The sequence below is a fragment of the Peromyscus leucopus genome, chromosome 7 (genome assembly GCF_004664715.2).
Source record: "Peromyscus leucopus breed LL Stock chromosome 7, UCI_PerLeu_2.1, whole genome shotgun sequence".
Classification (NCBI taxonomy): Eukaryota; Metazoa; Chordata; class Mammalia; order Rodentia; family Cricetidae; genus Peromyscus; species Peromyscus leucopus.
In genome coordinates, this window is record NC_051069.1 from 50,093,255 (window position 1) to 50,116,761 (window position 23,507).

Here is a 23,507-nt window from a genome sequence, read left to right on the forward strand (position 1 = left end):
ATTCAGGAGACTGACTACACAGGATCATGCATGGGCCAGGCAAAAGCCTAGCCACATGGATCCAGACACCTGGAAGACCCTGCTCTAAGGCTCTGTCACCATCTACTAAAAATCTGTAAAGTTAATCCATCGACTGATTGATTGTGTGTGTTGCATATGCATGCGTATGACAGTGGCAGGGGGGATGGAATCCAGAGGACAAGCTGGGAACTGGTTCACTTTCTACCAAGTGGGCTCTACGGATTGAATTCAGAGGTCATCAGGCATGGGGCAATCACCTCTACCTATTGAGCTACCTCACTAGTGCCCTGTGGTGGTTTGAAAGAAATGGTCTCCAAAGGGAGTGGCACTATTAGGAAGTATGGCCTTGTTGGAGGAGGTGTGTCCCTGTGGAGGTGGGCTTTGAGGTCTCAACTGTGCTCAAGTCACGCCCACTGAGAGAGACCACCTCCTGTTGCCTGTAGGTCAAGATGTACGACTCTCAGCTCCTTCCCCAGCACCAAGTCTGCCTGCACACCACCATGTCCCACCAAGATGATAATGGACTAAAACTCTGAACTGTAAGCCACCCCAGTTAGATGGTTTTCCTTCTAAGAGTTGCCGTGCTGAAAGTGTCTCTTCACAGCAACAGAAACCCTAAGACATGCCCACCTACCTTTGGAAGGTGTGATTAAACTGTTTTAGCTGTTCATCAGTAGAGTACAGTGGAAATGAGGTGCCCTCAAGGCCTAGCAGCCACCACTCTCAGAACCTTCTCTCAGGCACCTCAGTGGAGCTGAACCACTGCAGCTCACCCAGCACAGGTTTCCTCTGTCGTATGCGTATCTGTCACTTCTACCACCATTATTACTGTTGCTGTTTATTTGTTTTGATACAGGGTTTCATGTAGCCCAGGCAGGTCTTGAATACCTATCCACCCCTCAACATCCCAAGTTAAGGGTAAGGCATGCCCAGCTTTCCTGTCCTTTCTAGTGTCCTTTTCTTCCTTTTCTCGATCTAATCTGTGGCGCTAAGGATGGGGTTCAGCTCTCAGGTACAGGCTAACTAAGCAGTGTCCGAGAGCCACAGCGCTAATGCACAGACAGCCTGTCTGCTCAAAGAACGGTGCACAAGTTCTTAGACACTTTAACAGTAGTTGTGATGTGGATGCTGGGAACTGGACTTGGGCCCTCTGAAAGAGCCATAAGTGCCCTTAACATGAGCCACCTCTCCAGCCTAATCTTGTTGCTGTGCTGGGGATAAGACCCAATATCTCACACATGTTTGCCAAGGCTCTGGCCCCTGAGTTACATACATGGAAGCCCTTCTTCCATGGTTGCTCAGGCTGAGGCTGCCAGTGAACTCCTTAAGTCAGCTTCCTCACGGTAAAGCCACTGAGGTGAAGAGCATGCCAAATAACAATAGTTAACTTTCAAAGAATATTCTAGGGGAGCTTGAATCCAAAAGACCTGAATCTTGAATCCAAAAGACCTAGCAGGTCGTTGTTTGTTTCACACCTACATTATGGCAGTGTCCAGGCCCTGGGCTGCATGCTGAAGTCAGATGAATCCTGGCCCAAAGATAGTAACACAACACAGTATGGTCTGGCCAAACCTCACAAGAACAGTGACAACTGGGCTTCAAGGTGTGTGTGGGGGGAGCCTCTGGGCCAAGAAAGCAGCATTAGGGCACGTAGCAGCAGGTGAGACACACCTGTGAGCTCTACTGCACCCAGGAATGAGCAATGGTTTAAGACTGTTCCCCAAATTCATGTCTACCCAGAACTTCACAACTTGACCTTAGATAGAAATGAGGTTCTTATAATCTGTTAATGATTTTGTTTTGGCAGGGAGTAGTTAGTGATAGCCTAATGCTGAGAAGCAGCCCTAGCCCTTTTTTATTACTCTTAATTCCATGCATGCATGGGCATCAGAACTCCTGGAGCTGGAGATTCAGGTGGTTGTGGGCCACCTAATGAGTGGCAGAAATTGAACTTGGGTCCTCTGTAAGCACAGTACATGCTCTTAACCACGAAGCCATTTCTCCATGCCCTCCTTCCTTCCTCTGATGAGACAGGGAGGGGCAGGGACTAGAGAGAAGTGGCCACAAGCTAAGAGTTGCTGGAGCCCCAGAAGATGGGAGAGCCAAGGACATTGCCCAGGGCTCCCAATGGAAAATGACCCTGCCAGCAATCTGTCTGGTTCTCCAAGAGTGAGAGAATGTTCCCAAACCCTGTTGAGTGGCACAATTATGGCACTTTATCAGAGGAGCCCCAGAAAGAAAAGAGATAGGGTCAGCCCTGGTTAGCGGTGAGATAAGCTGTAAGATTTGGACACACACACACAGCGAGTGGCCTGCAGAGTGGCATGAATTACATGTCTACTAGCAGCAGGAGAGAGGGCTGATCTTAGAGATTTCATTATCGTAAATGGATTTTTTTTTGGAGACAGGGTCTCCAGTAATCCAGGGTGGCCTTGAATTTCTGATCCTCCTACCTCTACCTCCCAAGTGCTGGGGTGACAGGCATGTGCCACCACACATGGCTTTGTAACTGTAAATTTATTATAATGTAAGATGTGCTCTCTCTGCAAAATATTCTCTTCAGCAAATGCTGTTGGGACACCTCGATACGCAAATGTGGAATTCAAACTGGACCTTATTTCTCATACTTATGAAAACTCAGAATGGGTTAGAGAACGTTTGTTTGTTACAAGACAGGGTTTCTCTGTGTAGCTCTGGCTGTGCTGGAACTCACTCTATAGACCAGGCTGGCCTCGAACTCAAGAGACCCACCTGCCTTTGCTTTCCAAGTGCTGGGATTAAAGGTGTGCACTTCCACAGCCCAGTTCACAAAATTTAATGTGCAAAATAAAAGGCTGGGACATATCTCAGTGGGAAAGTATCTGTTTTGCAAGCTAAGGACCTGAGTTTGAATTCCCAGTACCCACATAAAAGCCCGGAATGGTGGAACGTACTTTAGTGCTGGTATGTGTGGGGTATGTGGAGACAGGCTGTCCTTATGTTTAATGTCCAGCAAGTTTAGCCAATAGAAAATACCAAAAGGGGCTGGAGATGGCTCAGTGGTTGAGAGCACTGGCTGCTCTTCCAGAGAATCTGGGTTCTATTATCTACACTCACATGATGGTTCACGACCATCTAAAACTCCAGTTTCTGGGGATCTGACTGGTGCCTTCTTCTGGCCTTCATAGGCACAGACATACATGAAGGCAAAACACCCATATATAGAAAATGAAAGTAAATAAATCTGAAGGGAAAAACAAGACACCAAGAGGCACTCCGATTCATTGTGTTCTCAGTTGTTTTCTGTAAGGTTGATGTCTATGACTTTATGTTTGAGTATCGTGCTTACATATGTGCCTATGCACCACACGTGTTCCTGAGGAGGTGAGGTGGTGAGCCTCCATGGGTGCTGAGCGTCAGACCCAGGTCCTTTTCAATAACAACTACTTTTAACCACCAAGCCAGCTCTCCAGCCTCAGAAGTGCTCTATTTTTAAATGAAGCAAAACTACAAACCTCTCAAAACAAAAGACAAAAGTCAGGCCTGGTGGTACACACCTATAATCCCAACACTTGGGAGACTGAGGTAGGAGGATCACCATGAGTTTGAGGACAGCCTGGGGTAGTTAACAACTACTAGGCTATCTAGGGCTCAAACAGCAGATTCTATCCCACAAAGTATAAGGATGAAAACAGGGATAAATTTTTGTGACCTTGAATTTGGCAAATTTTAAATATATATCAAATCATAAACAATAAAGATAAATAGCACCACCAAGATGGCTCATGAGAGTTTGCCACCAAACCTATCACATGATGGAAGAGAATAGACTCCTATAGGTCCTCTGACTTCCGTGAGTGCCATGTTATGTGTGTGCCTGCACTCACAAACAAATATACACACACACAACAATAACAAATAACTTTCAAAATGAAAAACCCTTTGTGAGTCCAAGGATATCAAGAAGGTAAAAGGGGCCGGAGGGATCAAGAGTTCAGAACCCACACCTCAAAGAATCCAAGTTTAATTCCTAGCACCCATGTCAGTTGACTCATTCGCCTGCCCCAACTCCATCTTCAGGGGATCAGATGTCCTCTTCTAGACTCTGTGGCTCAGGAGCATGTATAAACACACACAAAGAGATTAAGAAGAACCCAGAGAAGAGGAATCTACTGCTATGTGTATCTATGAAAAGAGATTTATGGCCTGGTGGTGATGGCCTATGCTTTTAATCCCAGCACTTGGGAGGCAGAGGCAGGTGTATGAGTTTGAGGTCAGCCTGGTCTACAGAGTGAGTTCTAGGACAGCCAGGACTGTTACACAGAGAAACCTTGTCTCAAATAAACAAAATAAAAACAAACAAAAAGAGAGGTTTATAAAGATCTGTTGGGGCTGGCCAGATGGCTCAGTAGGTAAAGGTGCTTGTTACCAAGTTGATGACTTGAGTTTGGTCCCCAGGATCCACATAGTCAAAGGTCAGAATTGCCTCCTATCAAGTTTCCTTTGACCTCCACACATGCCATGGCTTGGGGGCACCCCAATACACATATGCATATACAAATGCAGATACACACATTTGAAATAAATACATAGAAACATAATTTAAAAGAGACCAGGCGGTGGTGGTGCACGCCTTTAATCCCAGCACTTGGGAGGCAGAGACAAGCCTTTGAATTTGAGGCCAGCCTGGTCTACAGAGTGAGTTCCCGGACAGCAAGTGCTACACAGAGAAACCCTGGCTCAAAAACAAACAAACCTTTTAAAAAGAGAAAGTGTAGGCACTACTGTGTGTTTGTAATTCCAGCTACTCATGAGGCTGAAGCAGGACTGTTTGAGCCCATGAGTTGAAAACCAGAATGGGCAACCCAGTAAGACAATTTTCTCAAAGGGGTAGAGGTGGGTGGCAAGGGACATGGATAAATAGATAAATTTCTCCAGAAGATACAGGAATGAGCAAGAAGCACACAAAACACACAACCAAGGCAAGAGATGACAGGTATTAGTGAGGATATGGCAAGACCAAGGACTGGCACACGTGTGGCTGGCCACCTGTTCTATTAATACCATTCCAAGGTATACAAGAGACAAAAAGACAGGCCCACAACATGGTTAACCATATATCAACCAAAACAGACTCCTCAAAGGAACAATCGAACACCCGCCAACTGATGGAAAGACAGCAGGAAGCATCCTGCACAATGGCGCCACTACCCAGCCCAAGGAAGGTGCTATGCTCACCAGTCACAGACTAGAAAGGCGGAGCATGTGGTGCTTGCCTGCAATTAAGAATGCTTGGTGGGGTGGTGAGGACACAGGAAGGTAAGATGCAAGGCCAGCCTGGGTTACAGAATGTGGCCTTGTCTGAAAACATCAAAGTACATCAATCAGTCAATTATAAATATGCTGAGTAGGGGCTGGAGAGATGGCTCAGCGGTTAAGAGGACTGACTGCTCTTCCAGAGGACCCAGGTTCAATCCCCAACACCCACAAGGCAGCTCACAACTGCCTGTAACCCCAGTTACAGGGGGTCTGACACTCTCAGACAGACATGAAGGCAAAACATCAGTGCACATAAAATAGAGAAAAATAAAAATAAAAGAAATGTATGTTCTTAAAAGGAGGAAGAGGAGGAGGAGGAGACGAAGAAGAAGAAGAAGAAGAAAGAAGAAGAAGAAGAAGAAGAAGAAGAAGAAGAAGAAGAAGAAGAAGAAGACGACGACGACGACGACGACGACAAAGAAAATATACCAAGTAGGGCCTGGAGAGATGGCTCACAGGTTAAGAGCACTGGCTGTTTTCCCAAAAGTCCTGAGTTCAATTCCCAGCACCCACATGGTGGCTCACAACCATCTGTAATGAGATCTGGTGCCCCCTTCTGGCCTGCAGGCATACATGCGGGCAGAACACCATATACATAATAAATAAATCTTAAAAACAACAACAAACCAGTAGTGCTCATCAACAGCACATACACTAAACAGAACAGGGAAGGTTAGCAAGGCCCTTACCAAGGATAACATGAAAATTCTCAAAGTATACCATATTTAAAAACAAGAAAGCACCAGGTGGAGGTGGCGCATGCCTTTCATCCCAGCACTTGGGAGGCAGAGGCAGGTAGAACTCTGAATTCGAGGCCAGCCTGGTCTACAGAGCGAGTTCCAGGACAGCCAGAGCTGCACAGAGAGACCCTGTCTCAAAAAACAAGAGAAAACAACAACAAAACTACCATCAACAACAACCCACCAAGTGCATGAATGCCAATGGGTAGAAAGCAGAGTAGTAGAAAGCTTCCAGGGTGAGGCAAACAAAGGTGTGTTAACAGAAGTAACCAGAAATGTGGGCCTCTTTTTTGGGGGGAGGGGATGAAGTTGCTCTAATGCTGACAGGAATGCTGCCTGACCCCAGCAATGAACCTTTAAAAGATGCTGCACACGGCAGGAGACTCCCGCTCAGAAACCCTTCGAAACTCAGCAGATGTGCTGGTCTGAATGTAAAGCCACCCCGTGCTCTGCGTGTGTGAACAGATGACGACAAGTCCCTTGGAGTGACGGCCTTATCTCAGAAAAGACCTGGGGGTCCTGTCCTAGCTCTGGAGTATTCTGAGTGGGTAAACCCATCCCAAAGTTCGACTTCTTGGTAGATTCTTTTCTTGGACAAGGTCTTGCTGTGAAACTTGGGTTGCCCTGGAATTCTCCTTAATCCTCTTGCCACAACCTATGAGTTACAGCCTGAGTTATGACCCTGGCTTCCCTGATGTGTTTTCTAGATGAGGTTCTTCTGAGCTCCCAGGAGGGGCCAGGGCTGCCTGGCCACAGCAGGGCCACAGGGATCATTGCCACCTGCCTACACCTAAAGAGTAGCTTCTGGGCTGTGCTCACAACATGACTTCAGGGCTGGATTTTGAATCACTAGCTTACACTCCTGACACCAATGCCAGTCTTGATGCCAGACACTTGACACTACTCAGCTCTGATCATTCACCATCTGCTGCTGCTACTGCTGCTTGGACAGCTACCATGTACTCAAAGAATGTTGCCCTCCCCTGTGTACTCAGGAGCAGTCAGCTCAGCAGTAGGCAGGGACTTGAAACCTGAGCCTTCTCCACAGTCAGACCACGAGCCCAGCTCCTGGCCACCTCCAGAAAACTTGCTGATGGTATATCAGGGTCTCTCATCAGTCAACTTGGAGAGCCCAGGAGGGCTGACAGCATGTTAGGTGCTGCATGTTGACAGTAGCATGGCTCTTCCCTGTGGCAGCCTAGAGGTAGCAACTAAAAGGTCTAAGCTTAGAAGCCATGCAGTGCACAAGCAGCCAACAATGTGGGAAGGCGCCATCTGGGATGACCCAAGAAGGCCTGGCCTCTGCCCCCTGCCCTGCCTGGCATGGTCTGCGGCGCATAGCCCTCTCAGGCATGTACCTTGAGCCACTGCTTCTCTGTCAGTGAGTCGCTGTAGTCCACCTCCTTGCGGTGGCGAGAACCACGGCCAAACATCTTCTCCTCTTCCTCCTCACATGTCAGCCTCTCTACCTCGGCATCATCCTTGATGATCCAGGATGGGAGCTCATCTTCTTCCATCAGGCGTGGCTTCCGCTTGGGGTTGCGGGCCTCTTCACGCCGGCGGTCTAAGTCCATGCGCTGTGATGTGGGATTGGTGGGCAGGAGGGTAGAAAGAAGTCAGCACAGTGACCAAAAGCCCTTGGTGTGGCCTCACAGGGGCCAGCTCACTGCCTGCAGGGACATGAGTTGCTAAAGAGTTATGCAACAGTGCCTTGCTTTTGGAATTGACTGGATCTGGCTGCTACAGCAGACCCTGGTAAGGGGTTCTACCTTGGGAGGACAGGTGTGTCCACAGCACGACCTTGGAGGAAGATATAAGGCCTACTGGGGCTCAGTGAGCCCCATGTGAACTTTATACTAGAACACAGCAATGTGGGGGAAATCTGTGGCCCAGGCCCCAGACACGCCTCAGGTCTGCAGTGTCCATTCAACTCCCTATAAAAAAGCCCACAGGCTCTGAGGATCACAGAAATGGCAGTGCAGTGTCCCTCACTATCCCTACGACATGAGGGTCAGCTGAAGGCATGAGAAAGCTACATGAGGAGGAACAGCCGCTTCAATAGCTAGAGGGATACCACTATCATCACGGAGTCTGTGTGGTCCCAGCCCAGGTGCTCACCATGAAGAGGTCAAATTCTTCTTCGTGCCGGGCAATCATCTGGTTGACGGTCTCATCATCAGGTACCTCATCTTCCTCCTACAAGATTGCAAAACTTTAGTCTAACTGTGGTGGGGCCAGGCTGGGTGGTGGCCAGGCTCGGAGGCGAGCAGCAGCGTCCGTCCATTAGGAGATGAGCTGATGAGCTGGAGGTCCCAGGCTGGCTGCGGTGGAGGATCCCACGCGTCAGCAAGAGGCACACACATACACACACGCACACGCACGCTCCGTGGGGTCAGGCCCTTGCTGGCCAGTCTCAGCAAGACGCCGAGAATTGAGTGGGCGTGGAGACTGAACTACCCCTCTCACCTTTAGAGGTGGCTCCTCCAAGTCGGGGTTGACGCCCGCTGGCGGAGGGGCAGTGTGGGCGAAGCTGGCACTGCCGCTGCCCGTGCTGCAGTGTCTGCTCTGTGGATAAATACAGGACTTCAGTCTCCAGGGCTGTCAATGCGGCGTCTGTCACCAGCAGTTTAGAAAAAAACCCACTTCGAAGGGAAAGCAAGTGCGCATCCTCTTTCTGCTCAGCCCACACTCCCTTTACTCCAAAGGGACGCAAAAAAATAAAAAAATAAAAAACCAAAAAACCAAAAAATAAAAAACAAAAAACAAAAAACCAAGAGTGCAAAAAAGGTACAAAACCGAAAATGAAAGCCTCATGCATCCACCACTCACGCTGTGCCAGGCTGGCACCATGCTCACCTCATCCTGCTCCTCATGCTCCAGAATGGCCTGCAGGAAGGCGCGCCGCTCATGGCTGGATGACTTCTGGTCAAACATGCCTGCCTGGATAACCTTCTGGTCCACATTGAGTTTGTATTTGGCAGCGGCCAGGATCTTCTCCTCCACACTGTTAACGGTGCACAGGCGGAGCACACGCACCTCATTCTGCTGCCCAATTCGATGGGCACGATCCTGTGCTTGCAGGTCCTTGGGAGAGGAGGCGGGTCAGTCTGGGGAATTCTAGACATGGTGTTTAGCCCTGGCTTGCAGCTTCATGAGCCAGGAACCCAATAATGGAACCTGTGATCTTTCTCTAGGGGCCTGGAGGGGCCTTGTTTAGCACAGAACAGCTGTCTACTTAAACAAACAAACAAACAAACAAACATCTATTTTAAGTGTAAATCTGAGAGGGAGAGAGAGAGAGTCAAATACCCACTTAAGGAAGGGGGTGTAAGAGAAATGGAACTGGAGATGCTGTGAGCCACCTGACACAGATGCCAGGAACCAAACTCAGGTGCTCTGCAAGTATACACTCTTAATTGCTGACCCTGGATATTTCTTTTTTTGAAGAAGCTACCCGAGGGTAACTCCTAGGGGAATACTCCGAGCAGCCCTTGTCAAAGCTCCACAGCATGGCCACACCACAGCTGTGAGAACAGCACTTCTGTGCATCCGGGGCCTGGCTGGGGCCAACATTTTTGGGCACCAGATCCTACGGCTTCAGTGCAGACAGTGCCGATGGGTGTGGGGATGTGGTACGGGGACCCGAGGAGTCACACGGCAGTCAGCACTGCGATATTACTTCTGTCGTTTCTAGCAGAGTGAGACTGCCTGCAGTTCTCTTTGGGCAGAAGCGGTGTGGGCAGGCTGGGCACCAACAAGGTTCCTCAACTGGAGACTCCTCTCTGGTCATAAGAACAGAAGGCCCCCAGGTCAATCAGGATGACTGCTGGCAGGGCTGGCCTTGATAATGTGCCCCTGGCTCGCTCTGAAGTGGATTCTGCTTGACTTCTGTTATTACCTGACCACCTCTTAGGAAATGGCCCACCAGTAGCATCTAGGCAGAAACTACACTGACACTCATCATAGGAATGACATGGTGACCACCTAGGCAATTTAATAATCACATGGATGATTTCTGCTAGGTCTCCCAGGCTGTGGAAAGGACATTCCAGAGACTATCAGTGGGAGCGGGCCAGCTACACACAAGCAGCCAGCACATGAAGGCAATGCCCCGTGACTAGGGCAATCACTTATTCAGGGCGGATCTGACTAGAGCAGTGGCTCTCAACTTTCCTAAGGATGTGTCCCTTTCATATAGTTCCTCATGCTATGGTGATCCCCAACCATAAAATTATTTTCATTCCTACTTTGTAACAGTAACTTTGCCACTTTTATGGATTATAATGTAAATAACTGTTTTCAGATGATCTTAGGCACCCCCTGTGTGAAGGTCACTTGACTCCTCCAAAGGGTCATGACCCACACTGGTTGAGAACCATGGGACTAGAGGGTCCTTGCAAAAGTGCCCCAAGAGGGACAGACAAGGTTACCTAGGGGCTAATTAATGGTCACTGACTAGTCAGAAAATACAGATACCTGCCTGTTGGGCTAATGGAAAAAATGTCCTGGAGCTGCTAGAGTCTGGGGTACTTTGCAGCAGAGGCAACAGTCAAATAGCTTTACATGTGTCCTCTGGAGTGGTGGTGGGCCACGTTGGCTAAATGGACAGAAACACACCACTACACAGCAAACACATCACTACTGTGCATGCCTGGCAGGTGCAAAAGGATGATGGGAATGGGGACACCAGTTCATCTTATGTATTAATTAGCATTTGCATTTCAAACTAAACCAATATAGTATACCTGTATGAGGAGATAGGGCAAATTTGCTACTCATCTTCAAACTGTTAAATGTACGAATCAGCACACCCTGGCATCTTCTGGCATGGGGGCCCCAGGGCAAATGTGGCTAAGGAGCAAGAAGAGGTAATGAACAGAGCACAGAGCTTGCCCAGATCTGGTTTTACGAGTGGGACTGAGTGTGGGGATACAGAACAGGGCTAGAAGGGCTTACATCCCAGTAGACTAGGCTGTGTTCTACTTTTTGCTCAGCTATATAATCCAAGAACTGTATGGTTGTTGAACACTGAGGATGGAGCCTGGAGATTAATGTGGGCCAGACAAGGGCTCTATCTCTGTGCTAGTTACTGCCCGGGTGCACCAGAGAATAAAAACATGGATACTGGAAAGAGAGCCCTCCCCTCCCCCGGTCAAGATGCAAGGTCACTTCCACTTTGAGAAGCAGGAAGGAACCTGCCTGGTTTGTTCCCTGACTACCAGGACCAATGAACGTACTTCTCATGGCTCCCAGGTTAGTGAGAGCGTCAGGGAGGGAGTGATTCCTAAGAAAGGGGGTATCCCTCTCCTGAGCCGGTGCCTTTACCTGGTGAGGATTCCAGTCACTGTCAAAGATGATCACAGTGTCAGCTGACTGCAGGTTGAGGCCCAGCCCCCCAGCACGGGTGCTGAGCAGGAAAATGAAGTACTCAGAGCCAGGCTCATTAAAGGTTTTCAGCAGCATGCCCCGGTCCTCTGCTTTTGTGGTTCCTGATAGGCACAGGAGAAAAGGGTCAAGAGGGTGCCCTGGCGTGGGAGATGCAAAGGAGCTTGTGCTCCAGAATCAGGGATGGTGCTGCAGGGCACAAGAGCCACAGCGGTCCTTCCTCTACAGGGTGAAAGAGGCACAGCATATCATTACTGAATGTCACCATGCCTGTCAAAGGAGTTTAAAAACAAATGTGCCCCACAGATCAGCTGTGTTCTCTATGACACAAGCCACTGGAAGAAGAAGATGATGGCAGGCTCCTGGACTGCCATCTCCAGGTGTAATGCCTCCTGACTCCTCCTGTTCACGCTCTCTGTGTGAGGACAGACATCAAGTGGCTGACAAGGCTGACACCGTACTGACAAGGATCACAGCACCTCAGCATTAGTGGCCTAGGGTGGTGGGATGAGCCACTACATACAGGGGCGGCACTCACCCTTGACCTTCTTGCAGTGGGTTTGGCTGGATTAGAGAAAAGAGGGGGAAAAAACCCATGCCTAAATTCTTTGGGCTCATACCTAGCAGGGGGCTAATAGGCCTGCACCTCATACTTGCCACTCATGGCATCAACAACATTCTCACCGGTCCCTGCTCCTCGAGCAACTATGCTGCTTGTGGCCGTAACACCTGAGACCAAATAGATACAAGTCCTTCGGCTCCTCCTCAAGGGAACAGGGACCCACATACAGTAGGACCTGGTACTCACAAGGACAGGAGGGGGCAGCTGAAGAGGCCTAGCCATTTGGATCTCAGCAGCATTTGGCCAGCACTGCGGATGTGTGAACACACAGAATAGGATGTTGGCTTAGGAAAGGGGGCACTGGGGTCTTCTGAGGGGCTGGGGATAGGTGGGTATGCAGTTTTGGTCAGCATTTTCTAGATGAGACTCCACAGGGTCGGACAAAAAGATGAAGCAGCCAAGCCCAGGTTGGCGGTCCCTGAAACCACATCTCTATAAATACAGTAAAAAAGCTCCAGAGAATGGGGAGTGGGGGAAGAGGAGGGAAGGTCTAGGTGAGGCACACCCAGCTCCTTAGCCCAATAAAGGCTCCGCAAAGAAAACAGAAAGCTGCTGGATCTTGTTGGTCATGAACTTCCCAAGTCTATCTTCTCAGTCGGACAGCGTGGGAAACTAACTTCAGGGCCTCCCTGACCACTTGGTTCTGTCAACAATATGGGTCTCTTCCTCCCTGAAACAGCTCTTGGACACCAGGAAGTGGAAAGGCATATTGTGGCAGCTGGTACACAGAGCCTGTCAGACAGTGCCTGACCTTGCCTGGAAGCAGGCCATGGTTCCATTGCAACTGAGCCTCATTCAGCTCCAGGCCAGGCCTGTGAGAGGCCACAACAAAGCAGTTCAGGGAAAGCCAGCTGGCCCGGAGCTGGAGGAAACCTGGTGTCTCTGCTAGAGACACTGTCTAGGGATGAGGCCAAGATGGAGGAGAACATGTACCTGGATGCAGCTCTACTGAAGCCAGAGAACCCTCAAGGCTCCATTTTAGTGGCGTTACTATGTTCATGGCCATGTGAGAAAGGTTTGTGTAACTTCTGCTGAAGGGCCCTGCTAGAACCCATGACCCTGAACCTGTCCTACAGTGAAGACTCCAGTGACAAGACGTCTAAAGAAGCACCTATTCCAAGCCTCTAGGATGTTGTTGAATACAGTGTACCCAGTGTACTCTAAGTCCACGTAACTAGATCAGGAATACACCTCTCAAGTAGACTGTCTTCTACTCACCATCAAGTCTGAGGTATTTGAAGCCACGGTATGCAAAGTAGTCTTCCATAATGGTCATGAGGGAGGTCATTTGGCAGAAGAGTAGCACTTTGTGGTTTGTTGCACGGAGTTTGGGTAGAATTCTATCAAGAAGTTCAAATTTCCCTGAGGCACGGTACAGGTCCAATCTAGTGCATGGAAGGAAGAGGTCACATTCAGAGGTCAGTCACACAACTGTGAGCTCAACAATGGCGAATGAGGCGTCTAGGCTGCCTACGAGACTCAAGGGCAAAGAGTTGGTTTCCCAACCAGACCCACCCACAGCTACAGCTAAACTCAGGTCACTCTCAGTCAGGGTACATCCCTGGTCACCATGTACATGTCATTTCACAAGGTCACAAGGAGAAAAAAATCAGTGTAATTAGACATGATGTCCAGAAGGCCAGGGAATTGGCTCATGGGTAAGGCATTTGTCCTGTAAGCCTGCTGACCTGAGTTCCATCCCTAGAACCTATGTAAAGGGAGAGAGAGAGAGAGATAGCTCCAGAAAGTACCAATGCCGAGAGCATGGATATGAGCCGGAGTTGCTCCCAGGATGCCGGGTCTGCCACTCCCTGGTTAGAATAGCTTACACTAGGGACTGGACTCGAAAGAATCCCAGGATCCTCTCATTTCCTCTAGCTTTAGACATGTGGAAACGGGCTGGGTGGCATGGACAGTGGGACAGAGCAGTGTCTGAGATGTATCAGAAGCCGTATGACATAAATACATACAGGTTCACAGGACTCTGAAGCTAGGCCTGGTGGTGCATACCTGTAATCCCAGTTACAGCAGGCAAACATAAGACCAAAGACTGTGTACCTCAAAATCAAGAGGGCCAGGCAAGCACACGATAATGAAGCACTTGCCTAATATGGTAAGGCAGCAGACCCAATCCACCTCAACAGCAAAGAGCACCATTGCCTTTCAAATCCCATGTTATGCCCTTGTAGGCAAACAATGCAAGGCTGAAAATGTGGCCTCAACTTCAAGAATGTTTGCAACAAGGTTCTGGGTGAGATTCTAGAGCTCGCATCCAGGGCTACCACTATGGAATTACAGAAGTGTGGTCTGGAACCAAGCATGATAGTACATACCAATGACCCCAGCACTTCAAAGACTGAGGCGGAAGGACTCCAACTCTTTCAGGACACAGATGATTAGACATCCTGGCTAAGTTACATAGGAACCTAGTCCACACATTGAGACCATGTCCCAACAACCCAAAAGAAAGAGAAGTGGAGCCTGCACCTAAGGAAGCTGCAGAATATACTCTCACAGAGTATCAAGTGTATTTCTGTAGAGTGGGTGGAGTCAGGCTCAGGGATTACAGAAGCTGTCTAGGGTTACACTGTGGGCAGCAGAGTCATGGTCTAGAGGCCTGTCTGATAGCACATTCTGTCTCAGATACCAGATAAATGTTAACCACAGCAACAAAGCCACTGAACAAGACTACAAACCCCTCCTGGCAGACTGCTGCCCACCCTCAGAGCTGGGAAGCTTCTCACCCTTGCACGATGCCGCCGGTGAACCCCAAGTGCTCAGAAAAGGACTCCTGCAACGGGACAAGAGATGGATCAGTGCCAAGGCAGGAAGGGGCTGCCCAGTCAAGCCCATGGTCCAAGGTGCTATTCAGAGGACTGAGTACACACTGGTGGTCAACTGTGGCCTGCAGTGGCACCGAGTCCAGATATGGATGTCGTTGGCCTCAGTGCACCAAATGCCAACCCTCATGCTTTTCCTGTGATGGCTGGGAAGAAGACTACATGACACTTGGGCAACAAGGTGAACACCTCTAACCATCCTGAAATGGAATTCCAAGGCATTAGAGGTCTGGAATGACCCTGAAACTGTACAAAAGCACAGTTACTCATGATGACGGTGGACTATGGCCACAGACTTCACTAATGTCCATGGCAGCTCTTCCTAACCAGGTGGGGAACCCTGCCAGGGACATGTGTAAGCTCAGGAGTAGGAACACATCCCAAGGGAGAAGTCCCCAAACCCACAGAAAACACCTCAGAGGCGATTCTTAAGATGGAGCTTTAGAGACAGTCATTTCCAGGCCCATGATGCGTTTGTTAAGCACCTACTGGACTGGGTACACCCAATGCCAGAGCATGTGCTTACATGTTAGGACCCTTGTCTACATCCACAGCAACACAGACGCACACATACACATAAACTGAACACCAACAAAAGGAAAACTCAATGGAGACAGATGTATATACTGAGGCTAGTTAGAATATCTTAAGCTTTGTTTTGTTTTTTGTTTTTGTTTTTTTGTTTTTTTTTTTTTGAGACAGAGTTTCTCTGTGTAGCCCTAGCTGTCCTGGAACTCACTCTGTAGACCAAGCTGGCCTTGAGTTCAAGAGATCCACCTGCCTTTGCCTCCTGAGTGCTGGTATTAAAGGCATGGACCACCATGCCTGGCTGCCTTTTTTGCTGTTTTATTTTGAGACAGGGTCTCTCTACACAGTCCTGGCTGTCCTGGAATTCACTATATAGACCAGGCTGACCTTGAACCCACAGAGACCCACTTGCCTTTGCCTCTCAAGTGAGGAGATTAAAGAAGTGCACCACTATGGCCAGCTCCTTAAGCTATTCATATGTACAGTGTTCTGCCTGCATGTGTGCCTGCATTCCAGAAGAGGGCTCCAGACCTCATTGTAGATGGGTGTGAGCCACCATGTGGTTGCTGGGAACTGAACTCCCAGCCAGTGTTCTTAACCTCTGAGCCATCTCTCTAGCTCCCATCCTTAAGCTACTCTTAAAATCATAAAGCCCAAGGAGAGAGATGTCTTTGTCCCTAAAGCCCCTGCTGTACAATCATGAGGACCTGAGCTTGGATTCCTAGCACCTCGGTAGAAGCCAGGCGTGGTGGCTAAAGTGGGTAACCCCACGGGTGTGGAGGTGGAGGCAGACGGGTCTGTGGAGCTCATTAGCCGTTCTGTCTAGCCAATCAATGAAAGAAACTATCTCAAAAACTAAGACAGAGATTAGTAGAGGAAGACACTTGACATCTCTCTCTCTCTCTCTCTCTCTCTCTCTCTCTCTCACACACACACACACACACACACACACACACACACACACACACACCAGGGACAAGCAGCCCAGCTCTGTCTCCAAAGAGCTGGGCCACAGGGTTGCAGCCTTACCTCAATATGCTGGAACATGTAGGGGTGGTTGCAGATCTTGCGCAGCTGCATGATAGTGTTCATCAGCGTCTTGGTGCCACCTTTGCCCTGCAGAGGCACATGAGATGGTTCAAAATGCAGTCCTGCCTTTGGGCAAGGTGGGCAGGGGATTGGATAGAGTGGTAGGAGAAGGCCCAGGGCAAGCATGGCCACTGGGAAGGAGGCGGCAGTGTTGTGTGTGTAAGAGACTACCTGGCACACGGGATGAATGGAAGCAAGTGTGGCAAACAGCTTAGGGCAAGCACAGGCACTGAGAATGGTTCTAATGAGAAGGGGGTGGTGCTCTGTGCCAGGAAGGGAAGCCAGGAGCACAAGAAAGAAAGGGGCTAAGAAACAGACTGAGTGAACAAGAGACATACTTGGAGCTACGGTTGTGATGCTGGGCACAGACTGGAAGAACTGGGGCTTCCCCCAGTACAAGTCCAGATTGGCTTAGGAGCTGGAGGACACTCTGAGTGCTCCCAAGAGGGCTGGCCTGCCCTCTCTTTCCAATGTCAGCACGCCCTCAGCAATACCAAGAAGAAGGCCACAGAGGCCATGATTGCTGAGGTAGCTCTTTACCTGCTGAGTAAGTGGAGCTCTCTAGTAATATTCCAACTCTACATCAGTCCTGAGGAAGGCAGTGTCTAAAACAAGGCTCCAGAAAGCAGCCCAATGAGCACCCTCAAAAGACAACCAGCATTAACGCTGTGACTATTTGAACGCCTGAGGGAGCAGGGCCAGGTGAGGCCTCTGGGCAGGCTCAATGTTCTGAATCCGATGGTGCTCTCGACCCACCCTCCCCTTCAAAGACAATCAGGAGAGGAACAGGGACCTGGAACAAACCTTCTTGTCCTTCTCAGAGCCATCAGTCAACAGCACACCTTTGGCCTGCATGTGACGGTAGAGCACACGCTGCAGGGCTGACATGTCACATTTGATGACATACTCCACCTGTGGATGGAGCAAAGAGTACTCTGAGGCCATCCGATCTCAGACTGAGCCACCTCTGCCACCAAGTAGAGTCTTGTGACCAGCACTTTGATTAGGATATGAGCTTGAGGGAGGAGTCCTGATACTGAGGAGATTTGGAATGAAGAGAAGGCAGGAGATTCTGGGCCCAAAGGGGTAAGCTGTTCCCATTCTAGAGGGCTCATAGCCTGCCAGAAATAAAGAGTGAAGTGAACCAGAGAGGCAAGTCAAGTGTGGCTGCATGGAGCAGAGAGCCCATGCCACTGGTAATGCACAGGAGACTCAACCTGAGCCATGGCCTCTTGCTGAGGAAAGGAATCTGGGCAGGCACACAGTAAGCTCCCTTGAGACAGGGCTCAGTTCTGACACACTGCCCTCCCTGGCTTTGCAGCACAGTGCTGTGAGTCACCACTTCAAGCCTGGTGGAGCAAGCCAGGGAAGGGTCACCTGACTGCCCCCACCCTGGAAATAGCCCTGTAAACGGCACCCTGTGGCTTCTGTCAAAACCTACCTTCTCAGGTAGCTGGGCTTCAACCTCCTTCTTGAGCCTCCGCAGCAGGAAGGGCCGCAGCACCTTGTGTAGGCGACGGATAATGAGGATGGTCTCCTCTTCATTCAGGTCCACCTGGGTGCCAGACAGTAAATCACAACCTTGTCTCCAGAAGAGGGGGGCAAGGCATGGAGACGGGCAGCTGTGTCACGAACAGCAGCTGGAACTTGTAGTGCTGTGGGCGAGGAGGAGCACCCTTCCTTGGGAAGGAGAAAATTCTGCTACATCATTTATGGAACGCCTAAGGAGCAGGTCCCATGGATGGTCTCCTCTATGCTTCCCCCCAATTCCAAGAACACACCTAACAGCTGGCTTCTGGGCCTCCCTAGGCTGTTATCAATTTGGTGTTTATAACCACAACATTAGTTAATACAGGCACCAGTGGCAAAGCCTGCTGACACCAGGGGCCACACCTTCTCTTCTCAGCCTGAGATGAAGTACTGCACAAGAAACACTGTTGATCCAACACCACTCTTCAGCTAAGATGCTACATTGTTTAATACAGACGATGTTGTTCATTTACTTGTGTGTGAGGAGATACAGACCACAAGGAGGTCACAGTTGACTCTCTCATTCTATCGTGTGGATCCTGAAACTCGAACTCAGGTTATCAGGATTGGTGACAAATGCCTTTAGTTGACGAGCCATCTTGTTAGTCAGGGCTCTAGTTTATTTATTTATTCACATTTTAAAATGTATTCATTTAATTTTTGGGATTTTGATAATAAAGAGTTCCTCTGTGCAGCCCTGGCTGTCCTGGAACTACAAAATCTGGCTACCTCTGCTCCACCAAGCCCAACTCCTAGGGCTCCGTTTGAAATGAAAATCAGGAAGGAGAGACAACTAAGATGGCCTGAGCTTTTCTGCTGCTCACTGGTCATCCCTTTTAGAGCTTCCACTCTGAGGAAAAGAAGCACAGCTATAGCTGTGGGCCTTGGCTTTGAAAAAGGAGCCTCGAGAAGAGGCTCTTTCATGACATGGACTAGAAAAACCCCAATTTCCCGTTCACAAGGCCTGCCGCCTCAGCAAGCCTCCGGGGAGGACAGGGGACTTGCACATGAGAGCACTGGATACCATTCTACAACCTAAGAAGGCCTTAAGAGGAACAAATGGCAGCGGTCAGCAACCTGTGGGTTTGGCCAGGCTCACAGGCTACTTGTTTAACGCCTTCACAACAGTGCACAGGGCTTGCTGTGGGCTAGCAGAGCAGATAAAGACGTGGCTTCCTTCCCCCAGAAGACCTGCTCTCCGTAATACGGAGAGTGTAGGCTTTAGACTCAGCCCCACCCCCAGCACCTGGACGAGACACTAGCTGTAGTGTTTTGTAAACAGCGTCAAAGTCGGACCCCACAGATGTCTTAACTAAACTGTGTGAGCTCCGTGATACCCTCCCAGCAAGACCTGATCCTCATGGAGGTTCCACAGTCCCCACTGGGACACCTGACTGCCGCTGCCGCCTGGAGTCCTGGTGACTGCACAGGCTGTGCTGCATGTGGCCAGGGAGCACACACAGTCAGTTTCGGGTGGCTGAGCCTGGGACAGCTCCTCAGCAGCCACTCTCTACCCCAGGCAAGCTCACCTTCTCTCCTGTCATGGCAAAGGGGGCGTTGAACCACTGTTCGAAGGTGCTGCAGCTCTTGAAGATGGTGGGCAGCAGGAAGTTAAGCAGTGCCCAGAGCTCAGGCAGCTTGTTCTGCAGTGGAGTGCCCGTCAGAAGCAAGCGCCGAGGGGCCACGTAGTGTGTGTTGAGGACCTGGGTCAGCTTGCAGTGGTGGTTCTTCATGCGGTGGCCTTCATCCACAATCATGTACTTCCAGCGGATCTGCAAGGACAAGATGGTAGCAGGGTTGCCAAGTGACCAGCGTGTCTGGCGGGAACCCCCAGACATAGACTCTCCAACACACGAAGTGGGGACACACGATTAAAGAGCTGAGCCCAGGCTGTGTTGTCAGGACACAGAGCAAAAAGAACTCTGGTTTTCCAAAAAGTGACAGGAGACAGTGCTCAGCACCTCACCCCCAACTGGAAGGCAACTGGAACATTTGCCACGAGCAGCCATGCCACTACAGCAGTGACACACAAACACAGCTGAATGTGGCTTCTGGGTGGGGCAGTTCCAGACCTTCCTCGACAGTCTGCCAGGGACTCCAAACCCCAAGGATAGGGCTGGACAGTGTGAGGATGGGGTAGGAGCCCCAGGAAGATTCCTGGCTATGTCTCCTATAACCACAATGACTTCCATCTCTCACAACAGGACTGTTCAAGGTACCATTTGAAGATACAGAAGCTTGGCATTTACATCAATGTGAACCACTGCCGGGAAGCAAGGAAGGGTATTTTCAGGGCCTCATGCATGGCCTGGGGTGGATTTGATTTTGTACACCAGAGATGGTGCCCTGTGGAAGGCCTATATGGTAAAAGCTGCACTGGTGTAGTCACCTGCAGGCTAGGAAACCAGTGAGTGCACACATTGCTAGCACTTGTGCAGGGAAATCTGGCTATGGGCAGAGGGTCCCATCCCCATGTGAGCTCTTTAATACTTCCTGCTGGAACACCAGCCATGGGGGCCCAGCCTAGCCCCCCCAGCTTCCATCCCGGTCCACACTAGGAAAACAAGCTTGGACAGATAGAGACTGGGTAATTTCATGCCACTTACAGCTCTCAGTACCATCAGGCAAGGCTGTAGCCGCCCTGGACAGGGGCCCTGCTCTAGACCAGCATCCTAACATACCTCTACCATACTGCTCACCTTCAATTGCTCCCTCAAGTGTCCACTAGGGCCCCCAGTCAATGTTATGGGATAGCCCAACCCCAGGAAGAGGCCCACTAGGACCACATACCCGGGTGGCCTTGTCTCAATCGGATAGGTCACTCAAGAAAGTCAGGAGACAAGTGAAAAGGCTCTCTGCCTAGAGGCTGTGGGAGATGGGTGAGAGGTACTTGTCCAGGTTCTGTGGGGAATCCGTACCTGACCCAGGTCTGCTTAGGCTGTTGACGGAGCCAGGGCAAGGTTGTGCACTACACAAGTGCACAGCAGCTGTGATTTGCTATATGTGCAGATGAAGCACTGAGGGATTCCTTGCAAGGAGCTGACACAGGTCTATCAGGCATCAAGGTCATTTACAGCCTGAGCTCTAGGCCTACTGTGTTACTGTGTTCTAGGTGAGGATACGCTACCTTGGCCAGGATATGTTTGTCTTTGATGATATACTCATAGGTGGTCAACAAGACATTGAACTTCCCACTGCGAAGCTGGGGGACGAAAGCTCGTCTTGCTGCTGGAGAGCCCTGTAGAGACGGAACGCAAACAGTTTAAAGTAGTGAAGAGTGTTCCTGAAGAAGGAAGATGGTCCTTGCCAAAGGTATTCTGAGATTTTGCTGGGCAAGACTGCTAGCCTGCTCTGATTCTGCCATGAGGAACACCCACTGCAGGGGAGGAATGGACACAGGGCACCTGGGGAAACAGGGCTGCCTACATCATTCCTGGTGTCTCATCCACTTCCCTCAGGCCCCTAACCTGGAAGCTAGGTCCTCTCCTTGACCAGGCAATAACCACTACAATCACCTGGCTCCTCCCCACTGCCTAGTCCTTCCTCATTTCTAGTTCCCAGGCGCCTCCCTGACTACCTTCTAGACACATCAAGCTCTAACACACAGCAACAATGTCCTTACATCAGAGGCACAGGACGAAGAGCCTGAGGCAGAAGTAAACAGTGCTATGCATCGGTGGACCTGTTTCCGATGCCCACATATGTGGGCTACAGGCCCCATCCTAATACATTGAGCACGATGCAGCACAGGCCTGGCTAGGTATTCAGAACACTCAGCATCATGCCACATCAATGGTCTGTGTTAGTTCTGTTCTCATATACAAATGGGTTTTAACCAGAGTTCTGATGAAGACAATTCTCCAGTGAACTTATCCATGTCTATTATGTATATTAAAATATATACTGCAGAAACCATGTTTCCAAAAATGGAGCATTTGGTTTTGACTTAAAAAAAAAAAAAAAAAAAAAAGTATTTATGCCACAAAATATGTAACCATCCATTCTGTATAATGACTAACAACACCACATGTGCATCAAATAAGCGCCAGGCCTGGAAGGGAGCCTTGTGTCTCTAACACATACTGGCGTCTGTCTCTCTGTGCTCCTTCACCCTCCCTGCCCATGCCTGTGTCTCTGATGACGTACCTTGTAGGAAACCTTCACCACTGAGGGGGCCCACTTGTCGAATTCATATGCCCAGTTTGACAGCGTCCTGCAGGGAAAGGAAGGGACAGTCACGTTCTTCTCAACTAGACAACAGAGAAGCTGACAGGCCTGGTATTCAGAACACCATAGTAAACTTAATGTGCCCCATAAGAGCTTTGTGCACAGGGGTGGGAAGGGTGAGGTGGCGGCAGCCAGAGAGAAAAAGACACCCTGTTCCAGACGGGAAGAACAGACACACACAAAGATATGGTGCTGGTACAGCTGGCCCAGGGCAGAGCCAGCACAGGTCTTAGGTAGCCAGCCCTGTCTCCAGTGGGTATTCATGGGCCTTTGGGGAATGAGTATGTGAGACACTACAGATCTGCTGCAGCAACTGGGCCTGGCCTCCCAATGTCAGGGACTGTGGTTCAACACATGGAAATACAGGACACATGGTGAGCCTGGCACCAACTCAGAGACCAAAACTGGAAGCTATAGATGATCCTGACCCAGAAGGGGGAAAGCAAAGTGTGAGCAAAGACCAGGAGCACAGGGGAAGGGGGAGAACCAAGACCTTTCCTCAGGACAGACCTGAGAACCTTCCTCCTTGGACAATCCCGGGAGACTGAGCAGGAGAGAAATGGCTGAGATAGATATGGTTCAAGACAGAGACTGCTCCCCATTTTTGGTTTTCCTCCCAGAAACTCCACTCTAGGCTCTCTGGTAACTGCCTAACTGTCCCATCTAGTGACAGTTCTAGTTGCTGGCGTCACACTGGCAAAGGGTTAAGCTTAGCTGGAATATGCTACCAAGGCCCTTACTCTGCCATCCTTCTAGCAACCCAGGTGAGATGATAGAGACAGTGTAGTAGTCACTTTGCAGCCACAAGGTGCACAGCCTACAGACAGCTGTCACCAAGTAAGAGTGAAGGAAAGAGCACTTAAAGGCAGTGGTGGCTCACTCCTTTAATCCCAGCACTCAAGAGGTAGAGGCAGGGCTACACAGAAAAATCCTGTCTCGAAAAACAAACAGGTTGTGAGCAGGAGGAGCTGTGCCCATTAATCATCTGACTTGTGGTGAGCATGAGTGGAGGAAGTGGCCCTGGGGTCATGGGAATGGAAGAGCTGTCCCTGCCCCTCACCATCCACAGCGCTCGAGAGTGGCCCCTGCCCCTCGACTGTCCGATACAGTGGAGCTGGCTCTGATGGTGTAGGTATGGGAGAGTCCAACCTGAGGGCATGAAGGCAGAACTGGCCCTGCCCCTTGCTCATTGCTTCAAGAGGTGAATCAGTCGGGGCAGTGCTGGAG

At 49.9% G+C, this 23,507-nt stretch overlaps 1 protein-coding gene across 1 annotated transcript in view; it reads right to left on the reverse strand.

Annotated features, from left to right (window-relative positions):
* The window catches only part of Smarca4 (SWI/SNF related, matrix associated, actin dependent regulator of chromatin, subfamily a, member 4), a 90,838-nt gene that overhangs the window by 17,246 nt on the left and 50,085 nt on the right, over positions 1–23,507 (reverse strand). Inside the window, 13 exon segments of the mRNA XM_028872489.2 lie at positions 7,418–7,636; positions 8,178–8,255; positions 8,526–8,624; positions 8,916–9,143; positions 11,385–11,548; positions 13,285–13,451; positions 14,811–14,857; positions 16,464–16,550; positions 17,328–17,435; positions 17,965–18,078; positions 19,583–19,825; positions 21,181–21,291; positions 22,200–22,266. Of these exon segments, the coding sequence (XP_028728322.1) occupies positions 7,418–7,636; positions 8,178–8,255; positions 8,526–8,624; positions 8,916–9,143; positions 11,385–11,548; positions 13,285–13,451; positions 14,811–14,857; positions 16,464–16,550; positions 17,328–17,435; positions 17,965–18,078; positions 19,583–19,825; positions 21,181–21,291; positions 22,200–22,266 (1,732 nt within the window).